The following is a 21,069-nucleotide window of genomic DNA, read 5'->3' as shown; positions in this document are numbered from 1 at the left end:
AAAAAAATCCCCTGTGCAAATGAAAGCACTTTTAAGAGCTTGAAAGTGCTGCTGGGTGGAAGAAATAGGAATAAATATTAGAACACAGTTTTCTTACAGGAAGATGTAAAAGCTGGTGGGGCCTTGTCATTTGCTGCTTTAGGAGAAGGTAGGACCTGGGGACCAGAGAATGAATTTAAGTTATAGTGAAGTGATATGACTGAGGAAAAACCTCCCAAAAGTCTGAACTTAAGATGTTTTAAAATCTCTGCTTTAGATTTGGGGGAGGAGGTAGGTGGTGCACCTTCTCTCTCAGGCCCCTCCTCTCACTTCCCAAAACCTACAATGGCCTAAACGCACCATTTCGTTTAATATCCTTCTGAAAGTCCCACCAACGAGTTGCATCTGAAAGCAGTTGTGCTTTGAATTCCAACTGATGCTCAGGAAGTGGTCTGCTGTTAGGCTGTCACGGCTGATGCTCTGGTTGGGTTGAGGCTGTGGATGGAAACTAATTCCTGAGAGCAGGCAGAAGTTAATTTTGGAAGAAGTGAAAGAATGGGAGAAGTGAACTTTATGAAACCCTCTTGTGTTGCAAATATTAATCAGTCAGGTTTATCCAAAACCCATAGATGTATTAGGATTCTGTTGGCAGGGTTGTGGGAATGGTACTTAAGGCCAAAATATCCAAACCTAGTTCAGCCTGCCAGCAACTTATTAAGTCATTTTCCTCTGGGTATCCATTCAGCACAGTGGGGATAATGGGGCTGTACCTCTCCTTACTCAGAAGGTGGTTGTGAAGATAAATGCGGCGGAGGGTGGGTGGAAGCGTGAAACTGCTCAGGGTACCCATGGCGAACATAGTGCCTTTCTTCACTCCCTTCTTTCTCTTTTGCTGGTTCTACTTTTTCCCTTTCTCTAAACATGGCTTTGGTGCTTGACTCTGCTCTTTGAACTGTACCCTCTGTCCTGTGGGTCAACTGTCTTGTGGTGTAGTTGTCCTTGTTGTGTGGATAACCCCTACAGCTCTATTTAGCCTTTTGTCTTAAGTTTTAGACCGCATCTATCTTTTGGCCAAATTTCTACCTGAATGTCTCCCTACGAAACCATTATGTTCAAAAAGTAGAGTCATCTCAAACCAATTGACCTTGTAGATTCTCTTACTTTTTCCAGGATAAGTCTTTCAGGCTTTCAGGTACTTAGGGCCCTTTGGCTTTTTGTCATCCCTAACCCGTAGCCTTCAAGTCGTCCAGAGCTCCTTTTGTAATGTTCCCCTCTACCCCTGACCCGCACCATTGAAATAGATGCTTAACTATGTCCACTACCCTCAGTCCAGTCTACCCACCCCGCCCTCCAGCTTGTCTTCCAACCTATCCTTCACTGTTTTTAGTCTTAATTTTTTGAACATAATCTCTTAACTTGGCTTTCAAAGCCCAACTCTCATGTCTAGTTTCACCTTTCAACTCAATATATATAAATTACATATAGTTCAATGAAACTACATGTTCCTTTTTGCTTCTGTGCCATTCTCTCTCTCCTTCTCTATCTTGTCAAGATAGACTTTACAGGTAGAATTAAACTTGCAGGGGGAGGTACAGGGAGGTGGATTGGCTTTAGGTTAGCATGAAGAGGACCTTTCCAACAGGGCTGCTAAAGGTGGGATGGGGATCATGGAAGAAGCCTACCTGTGACGTCCTAGTTCCCAAGGCAAGGCACCCAATTAAAGTCCTCATCTTCCTCCACCACTGCAACTTGTGGCTTCTCTTTTTTGAAGCCGTTTCCTCCCGTGTCCCATGACGCTGCATTTGGGTGCATCCTGTCACCTCTTCGACTGCATCTCTAGTTCTTTCTTCTGCCTCCTAAATGAATTTCCTGTCTTTTTCCCCCTTTCCTGTGCTTTTTCTTGAAAACTTCCAGGCTCTTAGCAATCACCTTTTGAGAAAGATTCCCAAATAAGAACCCCAGTCCTGTCTTCATAGTTTCTTTTTTTTCCCCCTCCCAACTTCTTGACAGATGTTTCTATTTGGGTACCTTTGTGTCCGAATCTGAGCACATTTCCTTCCTTCTGAAGCACGCTCCTTTTCCCCTCCACCCCCGCGAGTTCCCTGGTTGATAATGGCAACAAAGGTTGGCAGATTTATTCAATAAAGGGCCAGAGAGTAAATTGTTTTTGGCCGTGTGGACCATAAAGTCTCAGTCACAACTACTCATCTCTGTCTTTATAGAACAAAAGCAGCCATAGATTATATGTAAACAAAAATAGGTATGGCTGTGTTTCAATTAAACTATTCTTCCAAAAACAGGTGGTGGGCTGAAATTGGCCTGTGGGCCACAGTTTGCTCACCTATAATCTAAGTCACTGAGGCCCAAATTCAGTATTTCTTTGACCTTTCTAGTATTTTTGTTTGCTTTCTTTAATGTGATTTTTAATTTCTACTGATTCCACCTTTATGAAAACTCATATTTCTAGACCACAGCTATTCCTCAAAATGCCCCTTTTACATGTTACTCTCCGTCAATTTACATAATCAAAACCCTCTAGTGATTCCCCTTTGCCTGCATAATATGGTTAAAATTCACTAGGTGAAGCTCTTTCCATAGTTTTGCCTCCAACCTTTTCTCGCTCCTCTGTGGGGACTCTCCTCCATCCACACTGGTCTGGTTTGTATTCTGATATTGGTTGTCTCTTCTCACCATGCGCTCCTGACTCACAATGTCCTCCCCTTCCACTTGCTGAAACTCGCTTTTGGGCCTCAACTTGGGTCTCATTCCCATGTGAAGCTCTTCCCCAAGCCCAGTGATTGATTATTCCTTCTCTTGATTGCAGTAGTGCTTTTGATGTCACTTATCTGTTTAGTTGAGGCTGCATTGGGTTGTAATCTATATTTTCATGGTGTCCCTACTTTATGAAGCTGTTAAGGGCAGCCCCGCAGATGCTCAGATGACATAGGTAACACTAACACATTGAACTCTTTATCTTTCCTCCAGATCTGATTTTCCTTTTAGAGACCCTCAATTAATGGCACCAGGGATCATCAGCCTTGGAGACTCTCTGTGGCCACTTTTCTTTCACCCTTCACCCACCTCTCCTCTGATGACCAAGTCCAGCTGCTGCTTCCTCCATTGTCTCCCCTGCCTGCCTCCTCCTCTTCATCCACTCTGCTGCTGGCTTAGCTCAGGTTACCTCCATCCTTCACTGAAACCAGTGGAATAAACTTCAGATGTGTGTCCTTACCACCAACTTCTCTCCCTTAGGACCCTGTCATCTCTCTGTAGGGATCTGGCACGTAGGTGTGATCTGCCACTTCTCAGCTTGAAACCCTTCAATGGCTCCCCATTTCCCTGGGGTAAGGGCTGGCCTCTCAGCTACGAGTGCCACGAGGCCATCATTGATCTGATGCCCTGTTCTCTCTACGCTCATTTCTGACCTTTCTCATTTACATCGCCTACATTCAGTCAACCAGGTGAAATCCCTAACAGGTCCTCTGCATTGGAACCTACTTCCTCGCTGTCTCCCTTCCCCTGGTCCACCTGGAAAACTGCTCCCTTCCCCTGGTCCACCTGGAAAATTTCTAAGTAGGACACTAATGTCCTTTCTTCTGCAGAGCTCTTCATTTTTTTCTTCACCACAAAAGATCAAAAGGAGAAAAGTGTCATTGTAAGATAACCAGTGGGAGAGACACATGGGTTTGATGTATTTTTCTTAATTTTATTAAATTTATTGGGGTGAATTGGTTAATAAAATCATGTAGGTTGCAACTATATTATTCTATAATACATCACCTGTGTATTACACTGTGTATTCATCACCCACATTTAAGTCTCCTTTCCATCACCATATATTTGACTTCCTTTACCCTTTTCTACCTCTTCCTTAGATGTATTTTCTAATATTCCAATAGGTTTTAAAGTTAGCCGAGAACCTGAGCAATGACTAAGATAAGTCTGTAAAACATTTTGAATGCCTGAGTATAATATATATGTAAGGTGGTTGTTTTTTTTTTTTTAATCCCCACCCGAGGACATTTTCTCATTGCTTTATTTTTTTAGAAAGAGGAAGGGAGAGAGGAAGGAACAGAGAAAAACACTGATGTGAGAGAAAAGCATCAATTGGTTGCCTCCCATATGCACCTGGACTGGGTATCAAACCTGCAATTTAGGTATGTACCCTGACTAGGAATTGAACCTACAACCCTTTGGCTATTGGGCAATGCTCCAATGAACTGAGCCACACTGGTCAAGGCCTAACTAGGTAGTTTTCACTTAAATTCCTTGTTTTGATTTTGCTGGAGCTTTTGCCTTCTCCCCACATTACAGTGGATGATGAGAATCAACAATGTAGAATAATTCTGGGTTTATTTATATCCCCACCCCTTTTTACTTTTATTAACATTTATTTTATGCTGAATTTATTCCCAGGCTGTAAGTTTTGTTTCTTCAGTTTCTACTGGGATATCTTTTTCTTCTGCAACCTCCTCTTCTGGTTTAGGAACAATCTGCTCTTTTTCAGTGAGGATCCTCTCGGTGAGGCAGGGAGAGCTCATGAATGGGTTCTTCCAGCCATGAGCTCTGCAAGTTCTGTGTTGCGTCTTGGGGGCCTTATTTACCTGCATGTGCTCAATGACCAGTGAATCTACTTCTAAACCCTTAGGTTCAGCATTACTCTCTGCATTTTTAAGCATGTACAACAAAAATCCAGCACTCTTTTGGGGCCACTGGCCCTGGGTCCAGCCCCACTGGGCTCACCGACCAACCCCACTATTGTAAAGATGGAATGGGACACACTGCTTCTGTAAAGTGACATCCTTCAGATACTTGGTGACTTTGCTGAGATGCGTACCCTTGATGACCTGGGCAGTTGCAGGAGTGTCCTTAAAGTGAACACAAAAATTTGAACTTCTTGATTTGCATGATGTTGTGAGGTTTCCTGGGTCAAGTGAATAATGAACCATTTTCAGAGTTCATCTCAGGCTGCTTACTGCCTACAGAAAGAGGAAGCTAGAGGAAGCTATATTCCCCTCCCCCCGTGTTTTTTTGTTTTTTGTTTTTGTTTTTTACCTGATATCTTCAGTTTAAAAGGTTAGGATGAGAGCAGAGCAAGAAGGAATGATTATTTCATTACAAATATTTGATATATACCTATGTTTACCCTAGAAAAGTAACTTAGCACCTGTGGCAAAACTTACTAGACTCTCCATCTCCTATGATATCTCTTTTTTATGGGAATTTCCCCTTAGAGGAGACGCGCTATGGTGCTGACAGCTCTCACCAGGCAGCCCACGGAGGCTGGAGGCCGTGACGGGGAAAGGGGGCTGCGATGCCGCTGGGCAGGAGGGCGGCCGTGAACTGCTTTCCTTACCTCCAGCCATTGTCAACCAGCCACTTGCCCCTTTTGTTTAACACCTCATCCTAGCAAGGACAGAGTATGCTTTCTTTCTGGAAGGATCTGACTGAGCAGAAAAGAGAAGGCATGAGATCATGCAGAAAGTGTCCTTTAAAGTATTTTTTTAAATTAATTGTGCTGTTATAGTCGTCCCAATTTTTCCCCTGTGCCCTTTTCCACCCAGCACCCTGCACTCCCTCTGGTGAGAGCCCCTCCTTCGTTCATGACTATGGGTCAAGCATTGAAATTCTTTGGCTTCTCCATTTCCTATACTGTTAACATCCCCCTGCCTATTCTCTACCAGTTTGTACTTCTTCATTCCTGCACATCTCCCCCCACGCCCCCAGACCCCGCTTCCCCCGGCCACCGTCCCGATGATCTCTGTATCTATGATTCTGTTTCTGTTCTGCTTGTTCGCTTAGTTTGTTTTTTAGATTCAACTGTTGATAGTTGTGAATTTATTGCCATTTTAATGTTCATAGTTTTGAATATGGGAGCAATACAGTGCAGAGAGGGAACACGATTACTGTAATTCCCCTCTCACTTCAAAGTCTGCTCTGGCATGAAGTCCTTGGGGACACCTTATTGGAGAAGGCACGTGCCTTCTTAGTTCTGGCGGTAGAGGAGGAGGAACTGTAGTGGAGTGTTTGAAGAGACTAAGGCATCATTCATTGAATTTACATTTCCAGTCCCTTGGATATTTGTGTCAAAGACTGAGAGACCCACAGTACTTTAACATGCAGTAGACCATTTCTGTCTCTCTGTAGTCCTCTTCTTGGCAGATAAAATGTATTTTAGTCCTCAGAGATATCCAATCTTGACCCTTTATTCCTGATTTTTCATCTTGGGCAGAGAAACATTGACAAATTAGTTTTAATGCAAAAAAGGTTTACTTTGGCCAGGTGACATACCTTTTTAATGCTAGAACATAGGGGTAGCGGGTTCTGAGTTGAAATAATTCTAAATTTAAGTTTATAGTGGTTTTGTGGGTATGTCAAGCTACGGGTGGGGAAGGATTATTGTGAGCATTTCAGAGACAGACTCTTTAATAGTCTTCACATGTCTTTACTTACTTTGTCGAATTCACAAACTGCTTCTGACTTGGAATTATAAAATTTAGATATAAAAATGAGAAATAAAGGCTTAGTCCTCCTTCATTTTCTAGGTACAGGAGCCAAATGACCTGCCACCTGAGCTGTGGTCACAGCCTCTTTGCCCTTTTTTCTCTGACCACACGTTGGATACAGATCTAGCATGATGGGAATTTAATCACTAAAAGAATGAGAGCATTTTTCTTTACTTTAAACTTCAACCAGAGTTGGTAAGTCTCATTTTCCCATTCAGTTTTTGCCTAGTCGTCGTCTTCTGATAGGTTTTAATCTATTGTACTTCTTAGTGGGCTTTTAACACATAAACCTTGTCTAATGTTATAGCGATGAAAATAAAAAAATCAACAGAGACGTAGGGTTTGCTTCACTTACCCCCTTTTCCTTTGAATTCCTTTGCACAGTGAGAGAATGTGCTGTGTGTCTGTAGCACATGACACTGACTTGGGTCCTGCAGACAGACAACTCATGGGACCTGAGCTGCCTGCTGTGTTTCACCAGCCACAGCCCACACTTGCCATGCTTAGTAGCTCCTGCCCCGTGCCTCTGCTGACAGCCGTCAGGTGCCACTGTTGGTCTGGTGCCACTCCCACTGGCCTTGGCAGTAAGGAGGCGAGCTGGAACACAGAGGGCTGGCATTTGGTAGGGAGCACCCTCAGGTGCTGATGGCACAAGCTCTGTCCGAGTTCCCAGGGGAGACAGGTGAGGTGATGACCCAGCATGCCAGAGGCCCAGGCAGGCTGCCCGTGGGTGGAGCAGAAAGCAGCTGGCAAACCTGCAGTAACCCACAGGCTGGTGCAGCCATAGCAGCCTGGAAGGATCTTCCTCGAGTCTGGATCTCGGCTTGCCCTTCCCTGCTGCGTGACCTCAGTCAATTCTACAACCTCACTAAGCCTCCGTCTTCCTGTCTGTGTAACGGTGGTGGTGACACTTAACTTTCAGGTGGCGAAGGTGAGAAATAATGTCGGTGAGGCACCTAGCAGGGTTCCTCTGTGTTGATGAGCTCAGGACATAGGAGCTTTTATTTCTGTTGTTAAAAAACACAGTCACACGCTTCCTTGTTGATTATTGGTAGAATCCTGTAAGAATGTTTTTCCTCTGGGAATTTGGACTCTCATTTTTAAGCCTGGTGGTTTCAGTGGGAAGAGAATTGGGATACGCTTTATCATGTTAGGTTTTTTTGTTACTTATCCCAAGAGCAAGACTTAGAAATGCAGTAGAGTCGAGGCACCTCGCTCTCACAGATGGGATGTGATCTGAATGTCACAGATGTCTGGCTTGAAGCCCATGGAGTCTAGGTGAACCTTCTAACTTTGCCCAAATAAAGGATTGTTTTTTTTTCCTTTTAATATCCTAGATCCCCCTGCTTATCTCAGGCTGAAATGAATATTAAGTAGCCAGAAGTTTCCTGCCTGTGATCAATTCTAATGCCTTTTGTGAAGGAAAATTAAATTAATTAAATGAGGGTTTCCGTTGAGTCCCATGTACAGGCTTTTTATCCAAGCCTGTTTCGAATCATGCAACGTGAGAGCCAGAAAGGTTTTTAGACAACCCTCTCATTTCATGGGCCCAGAGACTGAGTCAGAGATATAAGTGATTTGCCAACTTCTCCAAAGTGATGTCGAGAGAAAGCAGACATTGGCGAAGGGGGTGTACGCGGGGAGGGAGGGGGTGATGGAGAGCGGCTGTGCAGGTCAAGCAAACAGGTCTGATTCCTAGGCAGTGAGGCCATGTACTTTATTCTCTCCAGGTATGCCTGGAACCATCTCGACGGGCTTTAATATTTTATAAAGTGCTGTCACATAGTATTTATTATGTGATAAAATACTATCATCCCTATTTTATAGGTGATGAAATTGAGGTGCTCAAATGACCTTCCAATTCAACTCATTAGACCAAATCAGCAGAAATTTGTTGAGTGTTTGTTTGGTTCAAGGAACTCTGCTAGGCCCTTGGGGAATATAAAGTTGTCAGATCCTGTTAGAATGGAGCTTATTATGGCAAGCGATGAAATATATGAAGTTTTGTGACTATATCATATTTTATCTAACTGTTCAAGGGCGTAGATAAGTAATAAGGTAATAATTGGGACAGGAATTTTGAGACTGGAGGGATCAATGTGCATGTCAAGATCTCTTTGGCAAAAGTGCCTTCATTCTGCACCTGTAGCTGCGTCATCTTTGCCAGGTGCAATCATTACCCATCCCACCTGCTGCCCCAGGGAGCTGCTCTGGGAATCCTGAGCACTTGGCAGTAATCCCGGCCCTTGGAGTAATTCAGCATAGGTTTGAATGAATGGACAGGTAAAGTGAAGAGAGAAAGTTTTTCCAGGCAGAGACAACAACATGAGCAAAGGTGTGGCTGTGTGATAGTAAACCTGACTAGACGAGCAGGCTTAAAGAATGGAAATTTGAAAAAGAGGTTTGGATATATTAGTGGGGAGTTAGTAAAAGGGGTCTCCAGGTGGTCCTGAAAGCCAGGTGGAATAGTGAGTTTATTAAGGCACTGGGAAGCTACCGAAGGCTTGGTAGAAAAAGTTGAGTGTGGCTTTTTGGAAAGAGTGTTTGGGCAATGAGACATGGACACTTTTTGTTTGTTTGTTTTATGCCACAAAAGTTTTAAATTTTAATGTAGTCCAATTTATCAAGTTTTTTGTCATTTATAGTTTTGATGTATCTAAGAAACCATCGCCTAACCCAAAGTCAGGAAAATTTACCCCTATGTTTTCTTCCAAGAGTTTTGTACTTTTAGCTCTTGCATGTAGGTCTGTGATCCGTTTTCAATTCATGTTTACATATGGTATGCGGTACGGTCCCATCTTTAATTTTTTTGCAGGTAGATATCCAGTTGTCCTAGCACCATTTGTTAAAAAGAGTGTTCTTTCTTCGTTTAATTATGTTTGTACTCTCATGTCTCTTTTTAATCTCTCCCTACCACTTGTCTTATTTTTCTTTCTCCTGTCCCCAGGCAATCACTAATGTGTTTTCTGCTACTCTATGTATTAGTTTGCCTTTTCTAGACAGAATGAATTCTTTTTTTGTTCTGTGTTTCCATTCAGCATTCTTCCATGTTGTGGCATGTTTCAAATGTTCCTTCTTTTATTCCATTTTCTATCCCATTGCATGACTATACCACCTTTTTAAAAAGTTTTTGTGAGCATTTGTGTAAATATCTTCGTATGTGCATATGCTTTTTTTATTTTTGGATTAATACCATGGAAGGAAATGGCTGGCTCAAATGGGAGGTATATATGTAATTTTTAAAGAAAATGTCACTGTTTCCAAAGTGATGGCACCATTTTACAAACCCATCAACAATGCATGCTTTTTTAATGATGCCATAGCTAACCTTGGCCCTGATATTGGATATTATAAAGCTGAGAAGGAAGGTAAATGAACCAAGTGGAGTTGGGGTCCTTGGAACCTAGAACAACAAGGTGAACCTTGGAGCCTAGAACAACAAGGTGAAGTTCTATAGAAAAAATACAAAGCTCTTAGGATTTGGGGCCTGACCACTGCACAGGATGTGGGAAGCAGAGCCTTATAGCACATAGAAAGATGCAAAGGTTTTTAGTTGATGACAAACTCCACTGAAAAAAAAAGCTGGGCCACTGGGGCTTGTCAAAGTGCTCATGCAGCCTGCAGCTGCATCAGTAAAGGGTACTGTCACTGTCAAGATTGAGGTTGGTGATAACTTTCATCTCCCCTGTGAGGGTCAGGTTCACACCCGTCTACTGATGTTCATTCTTTATTAGGGGAATGGAGAAATTGGGGCACATCTGGAGGAAACGGAACAGAATGGTGAAGGAGAAAACCGTGCCCTACATGAAGCTACTTGGGATATCCACGTTTGTTAATTTATTTGCTCATTCATTCTACGCATCGTTTTAGTTTTCTTATGTGCAAGGCAGAGTCCTAAGGGATAGCACATAATGACTACAACATGATAGAGGTTCTAGCAATGGTCTCCATAATGGTGTGGAGTTGCCCAATTATCAGAAAGAGGTCTGGGAATGTCTCCCTGTAGAGGTGAGTTTTGAATTGAGTTTTGATGGACAAATAGGAGTTTGACAGGTAAAAATGAGAGGAAAGGATTTTCCAGCCTGAAAGATCACATGCCCCAAATCACTAGGCAGTCAACTTTAGGCAAGTAATATGTATTTTTCACAATTTTGAGTATTACCTAGTATGCTGCCTGACCCATAACCCATTTTGTTTGATCTCTCAGGTTAAATAGAATCTAAGGTTATTAAAAGAGACTGAGATACAGGCTGTATGTGTTTGGATGGTGGGGATACAGCTTGCAGGGTTTGCTGTGTTTGGATGAGAGATCTGATCTCTTTTCTGTACATCCAGGATTCCTAATTGGACCGACTTGGATTTTGTGCCCAAGTCTGAACCAGTTACTGAGGGTAGGGAGTTACTCAGATGGCCAGATATAGGGCATGTGTCAACTTCAGGCTGGTCATCGTCTCTGGAGGAAATCAGGGCTCTGACGGGCAAGGCCAGGATCACATGTCCACTCTGGAGCTAGTGGTAGCATCCCAGCTGAACCATTTGGACTACACACAAGGGAGTGCTAGTTGTCAAATAAAGCTGAAGAGCTGTTCCCAAAATCTGGTGGATGATCTAGCTAGAGAGAATCATCTACTACAGCCACAGAGAACGAAACTAGGGTCAATGCGTAGACACTGTTGATGGCTGCACATCTGCTATAAGAGAAAGATCTTTCTATGGTGTATGGGAATAAAGGAGGCCAGTTGCAGGGTGGTGAGTTGGCTGTCACTGGGGGTGTCCAAGCAGTCACTATGGATAGATGCCAACAGCCCATCAGGCACTGTGTGGTTGAAACAGATAGCCTCTAAGGCCACATTTTTCAAACTGTTTCTCTGTGACAGTAATGAAGACATTTTTACATTAAAACCCAGCACACCCTTGTGCTTGCCTATGAAACTGCAAACCGAAGTTTGACATAGTACTTTTTTTATAACTTGATGGGTTCGTATTTTCTGTTTCATTTTATTTTCCTTAAAAATTCTTCTTGTGTCAAGCCACGCCTGGTTTTCATGTCCTGCTGATGCATCTCCACTGCAGATTGTACAACGCTGTTCTGAGGTCAGAAATCTTAGACGGACCAGGCTCGAAGATGGCACTCAAGCCTGGCTTTTTCTCCACAACGGTGGCAAAGGTCAAAAATGTGGAAGCCAAAAAATTTTAAAAAGGAATAAGAAAAAAGAAAAAGAAAAATGTGGGAGCAAACCTGTTCTACTTGTGAAAGGTCCTGATTCTAAGTGGTGGAATTCCCTGCTGTCTGTCAGCACAGCCCCTGACCCGTTGGGGGGGCGTGGCCTTCTCTGCCAGCCCTGACAGCCGCGTTGGGGGGCAGTTTATGGGCTGGCCGTGGGCCAGAGGATTGCAGAGGTGTCCTGGCAGTCTTTCCGTCTGGAGGCTGGTAGCAGCTCCTTCTGTGCCAGCAGACGTTTACGTTGTGAGGTCCAATGCATGTGGCTCTGCCAGGCCTTTATTATATTGAAGGCGAGGGAGTGGCTTTTACAAAGAACGTATTTTTGACTTGAAACAAGTCAAGACAGAGTGAGACAATTAGAGACTGACATCCTGTTTAGTCATCTCTCCAGAGAGCTCTATTTTCAGAACTGTTCTATAGAGGTTCACACATAGTATTAAGACAGTTAAGGTGGGGGGGGATTGCGGTATAGTTAAGTTAGCAGTCATGATGCAAGTAGCTGATTGAACACTGTGGTGTTTTATAGGGTGGTAACGACATTGGTAGCAGATTTTATGCAAAGAAGGCAGGGTTTATAAGAATAAGCTGCTATGTAGATAACATTTTCTGAGTCAGTACAAAATAGGCATGTTATGTGATCATGCTGTGATGTTAAAAAGTATGTGGTGGTGAGCTAGGGTAAGGTCAATGCATTTTTTTTTCAGTCTTTGTTAGCTGTAAGTACAGTAAATAGTTCTGCTAATGCTCTTTGAGATCATCTGATGGCAGCCATGTCAGAAATGCTGAATAATGACATTGTGGACTTTCAAATGACAATAGCCTGAGGGGGTTAAGAACTCTGCCCAGAGCCACCTGTGGCAGTCAGGCTAGAGTCTACATCATGGTCTAGTTCAGGGCTCTTTCTACCACACTATGTGATTAGCAGCTTATTTAAATTTAATATACCAGACCCCTTGCTCTCTTAGATGAAAGGCCAACAGCAGAAATGGGCTCTCAGGTAAAATCTTTAAGATTTTACTTAAAAACAATTACCAACTTATGTATTTGGGTCCAAAATAATCTTACAGTCTGAGGCTTAGAAGGGTTCACGGGTGGTCCAAGGACAGCTCCAGCATGAAGAGGGCAGAGCCTGCCTTCCGGCCTAGTGTGGTCAGGCAGATGGGGAGGCGCTGCCCTGCTGCGGGGCCGGGCTGTGTGAAGGTCTTTGGGAAGCTGGAGCATGTTCAGAGGATGGACCCTGCTGAGAAGTCTTCAAGCTGCCACATTTGCAGAACGTCTGTCTTGATGTCTCACCTCATAGATAAGAACTTACAGGAACGTTGATAGCTCCTGTGAACAGTAGTGAATGCAAAGCTCCTCAGCTGCCTTCCCCAGTGCTTCCTGGAGATTACCTACACTTAGGTGCAAATGATACAGACAGAGATAGCACTCCTTCCCTTATACATTTTCCTTTCTAAAAACTAAGGTTTGCAGTTGACCATGTCACATGTTTGTTCATTCATTACCTTGTGTTGCCATTACTTCTTTATTCCACATACTTACCATGTGGTTTAATAAAATACTGCTCTTATAAGCGGTGTGCAGAAAATAGGCACATCTCAAAAACAATGACCAAGTTTATTGGTGCTTCTTAATATCATGAAGAGCCAAAATGGAAGAAAACAAAATTCAAGAGAAGAGAAACATGAAAAGAACTGTTACTTTTAGGTTTGCCTTTCAGCTGTTACAGGTACTTGTGTTTTCACTTGATTCTTGTCTCTTCACTGTTTAATGAAAGATTTAGATCTGATGTATGGCTGTGATTTGCACATTTAGCCCTATCTGTAAGAATATTTGAGGCCCATAAAAAGTATTTTAAAATTAGAATATAATATACATTTTTTTCTCTTTCTAGGTGGATCTGGAGCCAGAGGGGAAAGTATTTGTAGTAATAACCCTAACAGGGAGTTTCACTGAAGGTAAGAATGGGTTTTGGATGGTTTCTGCTATCTGTGTATCTTGGTTCATAATCAGTAAGAATTTCTATCATGGAAATCATAAACAGGACATTTTGTAAAAGATATTTTTTAAAAAATTAACTGTCTTAAGTTAGGCTGGCAGGTATTTTGTTGTCTAATGGTCTATTGGCTTGAGTTGCCAGATTAAAGATGCTTACTAAATCTGGCAATAACATGCTTTGTATAACAAACTGAGTTTTGTTTTTATTCATCATCACCTTAACTGAATTGGTTCTTGCCTGTTATAGTTCATGAATATTAAATTTCTTTAGATATTTGTTTTTGGGCTAACTTTTTAGTTGGGCCCTGAATGTGTTAAAAATTTAAGGATTGAATTTTTCTTATAATCTGATATCTCATTATGTCCTTAAAGTGATTCTGTTTCTCTTCCCTTGGTACCAGCCCCAACTCCCACTCCCCAATTTTTTTAAAAATTGAGGCCAAATTTATAGAGTTCACCCTTAAACAGCACAGGTGTTAGGGGCATTGACCCCCTCCCTCCCCCAGTCAAAAAATCTGTGTATAACTTTTGACTACTATACAGTGAAATGAACAGATCAGAAGAGTTTGAGTTTTGAAAAATGCTACAACCATGTAATCAGCATCCCAATAAACACATGAAAAACTGTTTAACATCAGGGAAATGCAAATTAAAACCACAAGGTATCATTTTATATTCACCAGAATGCCTAAAATTAAAGAGATTGACCATACCAAGTATTGGTGAGAATATGGAGTAATTGGAACTCTCCTACATTGCTAGGGGGAGTATAAGAATACAACCGCTTTGGAAAACCATTTGAGAGTTTCTTACATAGTTTTATTTACACACACACACACACACACACACACACACACACACACACACTTTATTACCCCAAAATTTTACTACTAGGTATTTTCCTGAGAGATGAAAATGTGTGCCCACAAAATGCATGTACAGGAATGTTTATAGAAATTTTATTCATAATACCCCCAAATCAGGGAATACTCCAGTGTCCATCAAGAGGAGATTGAGTAAACAAATTGTTTTACATTTTTATAATGGAAGGAATACTGAGTGATAAAAAGAAATAGCATACTGATACACAAAATGACATGAATGGATCTCATAGAAATGATGCTGAGGGGAAGAATCAGACACAAAAGGGAATGCACTATGGAGATCCATTTACATAAATTTTCAGAATAGACAAAAATAATCTGTGATGAAAAAATAAAACAAAGCATTATGTTTATTGCCTCTGGCAGCAGGGGACTGACGGGGAAAGGACACGAGATCTTTCAGAGTGATGGAAATTTCATTTGGAAATTGTTACCAGTGCAATATATAGAAATGATTTTTTTTTTGTATATTTACTTTGTATTCTGCAACCTTAAGAAATCTATTAGTTTTAGTCTTTCTTTTTTGTAGATACCTTAGGATTTTCTCTGTAACCAATCTTGTTGTCTATAAATAAAGTTTTCCTTTTTTAATATTTATGGCTTTTTAAAAATTGTTCAATTACAGTTGTCCCTATTTTCCCCCCATTACTCTCCCCTGCCCTACCCACCCCCACCTCCCACATTCAACCCTCCCCTCCCCACCCTTGTCTTTGTCCACAGGTCCTTTATACATGTTCCATGATGACCCTCCCCCTTCTTTGCCCTGTTATCCCCCTCCCCCTCCCCTCTGGTTATGTCAGTTAGTTCTGTATATCAGTGCCTCTGGTTATATTTTGCTCGCTTCTTTGTTTTGTTGATTAGGTTCCACTTAGAGGTGAGATCATATGGTATTTGTCTTTTACCGCCTGGCTTATTTCACTTAGCATGATGTTCTCCAGTTCCAACCATGCTGTTGCAAAGGATAGGAGTTCTTTATTCCTTTCTGCTGTGTAGTATTCCATTGTGTAAATGTACCCCATAGGAATATTTATGGCTTTTATTTCCTTTTCATTTCTTATTGTAATCAGAGGCCTACAGGACAGATCTTCTGTCTCATACCCAATCTTGGGAAGAAGGAATTCAGTCTCTTCCCATTAAGTATGATGTCAGCTGTGTGCATTTTGTAGATACCCTTTATTACAATTGAGGAAGTTCCTTTCGCACCCTAGTTTGCTGATAGTTTTTTTTTTTTTTAAATTAAGAGTGACAAATTTTGGCAAATGCTTTTTCTTTATCGATTTGAGATGATTATGTGATTTTCCTCCTTTGTTTTTTTTATTTTCTAGCAGGCAGCCACATTATTAGCTGTTACCTGAAAACTGTGAAGCCTTTTTCGGGTGCGGTTTTGTAAAAATTTTTCATAGTTCTTTGGCAAATTCCGTAGTCCTGGCACAATCTTTACTCATAAGGCAGAGCCAGTTTGGGGTCTCAGTGGAAGGCTGAGGTTGCAAGTGGGAAAGGTTGAACTCTCAACTCATTTTTTTTCAGTGTTCTAGGTCTCTCTTTTTCCTGGACCTCTCCAAGTCTCCCTTGCATGTGTATAGTTTAGGAGGACCACAGATTTAGGGACTTCATGAATTTGGGAATTCCTTTCTCTGGGACCCCATCCTTTCAAGATTTCTCTGTTCAGTTCCAGTTAGCCGGCAGTCCTGAATCTTGTCGTTTCACTCTTCAAGCCAACGAAGTGGTAGCTTTCTGTTTGAGTTCTATTCACTATGACCTGTGCAGCCTGAGATAATGTTGGGAAATGGCCTATAAATATGGATTTTTAAAATTAAGTGTATTGAGTAACATTGGTTAATGACATAAATTTCAGATGTGCAAGTCTATAATACAACATCTGTATACTCTATTGTGTCTCACCACCCGAAGCCTCATCTCCTTCCATCACTACATATTTGACCTGCTTTTACCCTCTTGTCTTCCCTCTACCCCCTTCTCTAGTAACCAGCATTATGTTGTCTGTATCTGTGAGTTTTTTTGTTTGTGTGTTGCTTTTTGTTTTATATTCCACACGTGAGTGAAATCATGTGGTTCTTGCCCTTTTCCATCTCACTCACTTCACTCAGCAAAATACTCTCAAGATTCATGTCTTGCCTAAAGCAACATCCTTCAAGGGTCAGATGTCCTCTAGTTTCTGTCTTTCTTTTGGTTGCTCTTCAGTGTTTTCAACTAATTGTTTTAAAATACATTTTCTGGAGATTCTGGTGGGGGTTTTTTTGTCGTCGTTGTTGAAAGTTTAGTCCATGATAAGCTACGCCACAATTACATCCTTGTGAAGATTTTTTTAAACACGTGACTTCATGGTTTGTTGTTGACATTTGCAATTGGTGACACCTTCTTTGAGAAATGATTTTCCCTCCTCTCAGCCAAACATTCTTATTCATGGAGGTGAATCATTTTAATGGTAATATTTTTCTATCTGTCATCTCAGTTGTTGCATATGATCTTATTGCTTTAATAATGAAATGAGCAGAAACCTGGATACTTGAACATGAAAAAACTATCCACAATAGAGTTTGGGGGTCTTCTGCCTGCTGATAGTGCTTTTTGTTTTGGTTATTATCTTGTATGCAACAGAATTTGTGAGAAAAAAGAGCCCGCTCATAGCTTAGTTGAATAAAATGTAGTATAATATTACAGAACATTGTGAGAACTGTTGACAGAACATTCTCACAGCACATGGAACATGGGCACAATCCTGGCATAGACAGACCCAGCAGTGAGAAATGAGACAGGCGTGAGGCGGGGCGAGATCAAATGTGCGGAAGTATCTTTCCGCATGAAGTTACACGGCGCTGACAGAGTTAAGGACATGCAGGGCAGACCAAATCTTGTTGTGCCATAGTCATTACATGGCTTCTTTTTTTAGAGCTACTCCAGCTTTCTAGGACTAAGTTTTATGTAGGTTCTTTCTTCCTGAATTGTATACTAGAAACATCAGCTCACTGGCACTGGAATACTCCTGGATTTCTCATTGTATTAATTTATTAGTTTTAGTGATAAGAAGAAAGAAATTTCAGATCTTATTAGGGATGTGTTCTTACCAGGACATTGAAATTGTGTTTCTCCCAGATGTGACCCTGGACAAAATTATGAGGCAGGCCAAGTTTATCTTTGGTAATTCCCCTGCCAGTTTGAATCAGTTTTTCCTGCTCTCTGCCTTTAGTTGTCTCTTACTTCACTAAGATGCTAGTGATTTCTCTCTCCCCAGGAACAATCGCTGATAAAGAAGATAGTGAATTCATGGTCCAATTCATACTGAAGTGATAGTGATTGGTATCTTAGTGCTCTGGCACTCTTAGGTGTGTCTGCCGATTTTAAAAGATGTTAACTGAGCCGTTTTATCCACAAGAAATAGATTTTTAATGTTGACATTTCAGGAACTAACAGCACCTACCTGTGGGATGTATTTTAGAACCTCGGATCTGTGGGCCCTTTTATCTGTGGGATATATTTTAGAACCTTAGATCTCTGTGGGGGCTTTATCTTGTCAGTTTGGCTCCTAGGCTGAGTCTCAGCTTGAGGTTGCACATTGCTGCTGCCTTAGAGCCCAGCTTTCTTGTCAAATACAGAGGATGTGATGGCTGCCTCTCCAACACGCCTGCTGCAGCTGCGGCGGCAGCCTTGGCCTGGCACTGTGAGAATGTCCCTGGCTTGGTTTCCCTCCGTCAGCCACTCTAGATTACCCCCAGCCATACAGTGACAGGTTGGCCGATGGAACATTTGGAGCACTAGTTTCCATTTTGGACGCCGAAGGGCTTTCATAAAGAAGCTGTATGAGGTCAGGCCTGCCTGGTGTGTCTTGGGCTACAAAGGAGACACTGGCCTGCATCCTGGAGGGACTGTAGAAGCTCAGGAAATGTTGGCTGAGCCTCAGGATGCATCTAATCTACCTCACAGGGTTGTTTCGGAGGTCAGATGATATAACATGTGGTATGCACCTAATATGTAAGAAAATCACCCCATGATCCTACACTATTTGGATTCTTATCTCTGTGCTGCTGTTGTATTGGCAGCAAGATTCCTTTCATTCTCCCTACCCTTGTCTGGCACCCCATGCATACTCAGCAGGTTTATTTTGTTTTGGTGCTGGCTTTATATACGAGATACCTCAGGGACTTAGTGGGCAATCACTAGCATAATGTTGGCTTACCTCTCTGCCTGTTTTCCTTCCCTGGCCCCCTAGAGGAGTTCTGCCATTGGCTCAGATTCTACAGTCCCAAAGCTCCCTTTAAAAAGAAATCGCTTAAATGGGGCTGTGGTCTGTAATCTACAGGACTAGTATTAGGAGCTACTAACAAATACTTATCTCATCCTGTCTCATATTCTTATCTTTCATTAATTATGCTGAAACAACAGCAAAGGCAAAACGTTTTTATTAAACATTAAGACATGACTGAGAAATGACATAAGAAATGCCTGCTGGGTGCAGACCTTTGAATCATCGCAGATGCTGGGGAGATAAAGATGAACAAGACGGAGACACTTTCCTCCAGGAGCTCAGAGGAGGGAGCAGTGTGCAGTGCAGAGCCCTCGTTCCGGTGCGGGAATGAGTCCAAGGCACAGTGTTGGCCCGCGGGAATATGTAATCAGATCAGCCAGAAGGTTTTAGAGAAAGCTTCACAGGCGAGGCGAAGCTTAAAGCAAGTTTGACAATAAATAGGAATGTTTCTGGAGGGGAAGGCAGTTTGTATAAAGGCACAGAGGTGAGAGAGCAGTAGTGGGTTCCAGAAACTGAAAGCAGTGGGAAGGTGATGAAGATGGGGGAGTAGGGAGAAGATGTGGCCAGAGAGATGGAACTGTGTTATGTGAAAGCTTGCCCAGCACAGTTTGTCTGCTATACTAGTGTAACGATTAACTATAGCACATTTCACTCTCAGAAGGATCCCAGGTTAGATGATCAATTTCATGGTCACACTGCTTTGAGGCTGGTAGAGGTGACAGGGTGCCAGTGAGGGGTTTTAAGCAGAGACAGGAAGATCTGATTTGGTAGCAGTGGGTTCAAGGGGCTGTTGGGGGCTGGCCGTTAGAGCATAAGAGTAGACCAGGAGGTGGGGATTAAGAGACTGCTGAAGTCCTCTAAGGCTGAGATTAGTAGAGCCTGAGTTAAGTCAGAATCTGTGGGGGTGGATGGGGAGGAGGGGACAGCTCTGAGAGGTGTGTCCATAGTGAAACCAGCAGGAATAGCAGGACTCTGTGGAACACCAACACTTAAGGACTCTGGGTCATAAGATTATAATTTGTCAAGCTCAACCAAACAATGTTGAAGGTTTACTTAAAAACACCCATTTTGTTAATATTTTCATTCCTCATTCAATAACATTTGAGTGCTTACTGTATGCCAGGGACTTTCTTGCCAGGTGGTATAACATCTTCCAAAGTGGCATCAAATGTTTTGCAAAGAAGTTTGAAGAAAGAACAGAACATAAGAGGCTTTGAAAAGCAGTGTTTGAATTGATGCTAACTGTAGTACTTCCAAAGTTTAATGATACAGTGTGCTGTGTGCAGGTTTAGCATTAGAATAACAGACATACCTGCTCAAAAATCTACAGGGAGGGCTCTTCTTTGAATTAAGATAAAACAAACAAACAAAAAAACCCAACAACTCTTTGTGGAAGTCCCTTATAGAGCCCAAGGTATAACATTATCAACTGGATCAGAAACCCGTGACCAGTGTACATTATGAAAAATGTGTTATCACTCTTGATTGGAGGCAGAATTCCTGCTGCTGGAGAAGATACCTTTGAAGTGATTTATTCTTTTCAGAAAACTGTCTCATGCCACTGTTTCTTTTATTCTGGCTAAGACTATCTGGAGCTAACAACTGGCTCTGCCACCTAATTGAGCTGAAATTTATTGCGGTGATGAAACAAATCTGGATTTGAATGGAAACTCTTGATGTTGCCAGAATGTCAGAATCTGGCCCTGTTTATGATTGTCACTATGTTGGACTGGTTTTTACCTGGAAGAGAGGAATGGGAAAAAAAGTCAAAATAAATAAAACTGATGAAAGTGCATTGCACTAAATTCATAACCACTCTACATTGGAAGAGAAACAACAGAAATAAGTTATCACATGATATTGTGATATCTCGTCATGTGAGAACAAATCAAAAGTGACATTGGTGTGTTGTTATGCTGTTAAGAAATATGGTGTGAGATTTTAAGATTGGAGAGAACGTAGTTGGCGTAGGTGAAGTTTGCCTGGACTCACGGTACCTCAAATTTAAATGGTTGGCCCACAGAGAGAAAAACCAGACATTACGTGACACCACACTGTCTGTGAGGTAGTCTTGCCAAAAGATGGAGCCTGAATCTGGTCAGGCTTCTAGGTCTTACCACCAGTTTAGAGGAAACCCAGGGAACAGGGGAACTTTTTAAATGACACTGTGGGATATAATCATTAACATCCTGAGGGAAAATTTCATAGGATAAA

At 42.0% G+C, this 21,069-nt stretch overlaps 1 protein-coding gene across 1 annotated transcript in view; it reads left to right on the top strand.

Moving 5' to 3' along the window:
• Window positions 1–21,069, top strand: part of PRKCH (protein kinase C eta) — a 201,494-nt gene that overhangs the window by 48,594 nt on the left and 131,831 nt on the right. Inside the window, exon 2 of the mRNA XM_054567464.1 lies at window positions 13,604–13,667. Coding sequence (XP_054423439.1) covers window positions 13,604–13,667 — 64 coding nt within the window. The remainder of the gene's footprint in view (window positions 1–13,603; window positions 13,668–21,069) is intronic.

Source organism: Pteronotus mesoamericanus, unplaced genomic scaffold, assembly GCF_021234165.1.
Source record: "Pteronotus mesoamericanus isolate MK-2021 breed Mesoamerican mustached bat unplaced genomic scaffold, CSHL_Meso_final contig_182, whole genome shotgun sequence".
In the NCBI taxonomy this organism is placed as follows: domain Eukaryota; kingdom Metazoa; phylum Chordata; class Mammalia; order Chiroptera; family Mormoopidae; genus Pteronotus; species Pteronotus mesoamericanus.
This window is presented reverse-complemented; position numbering and strand designations above follow the sequence as displayed.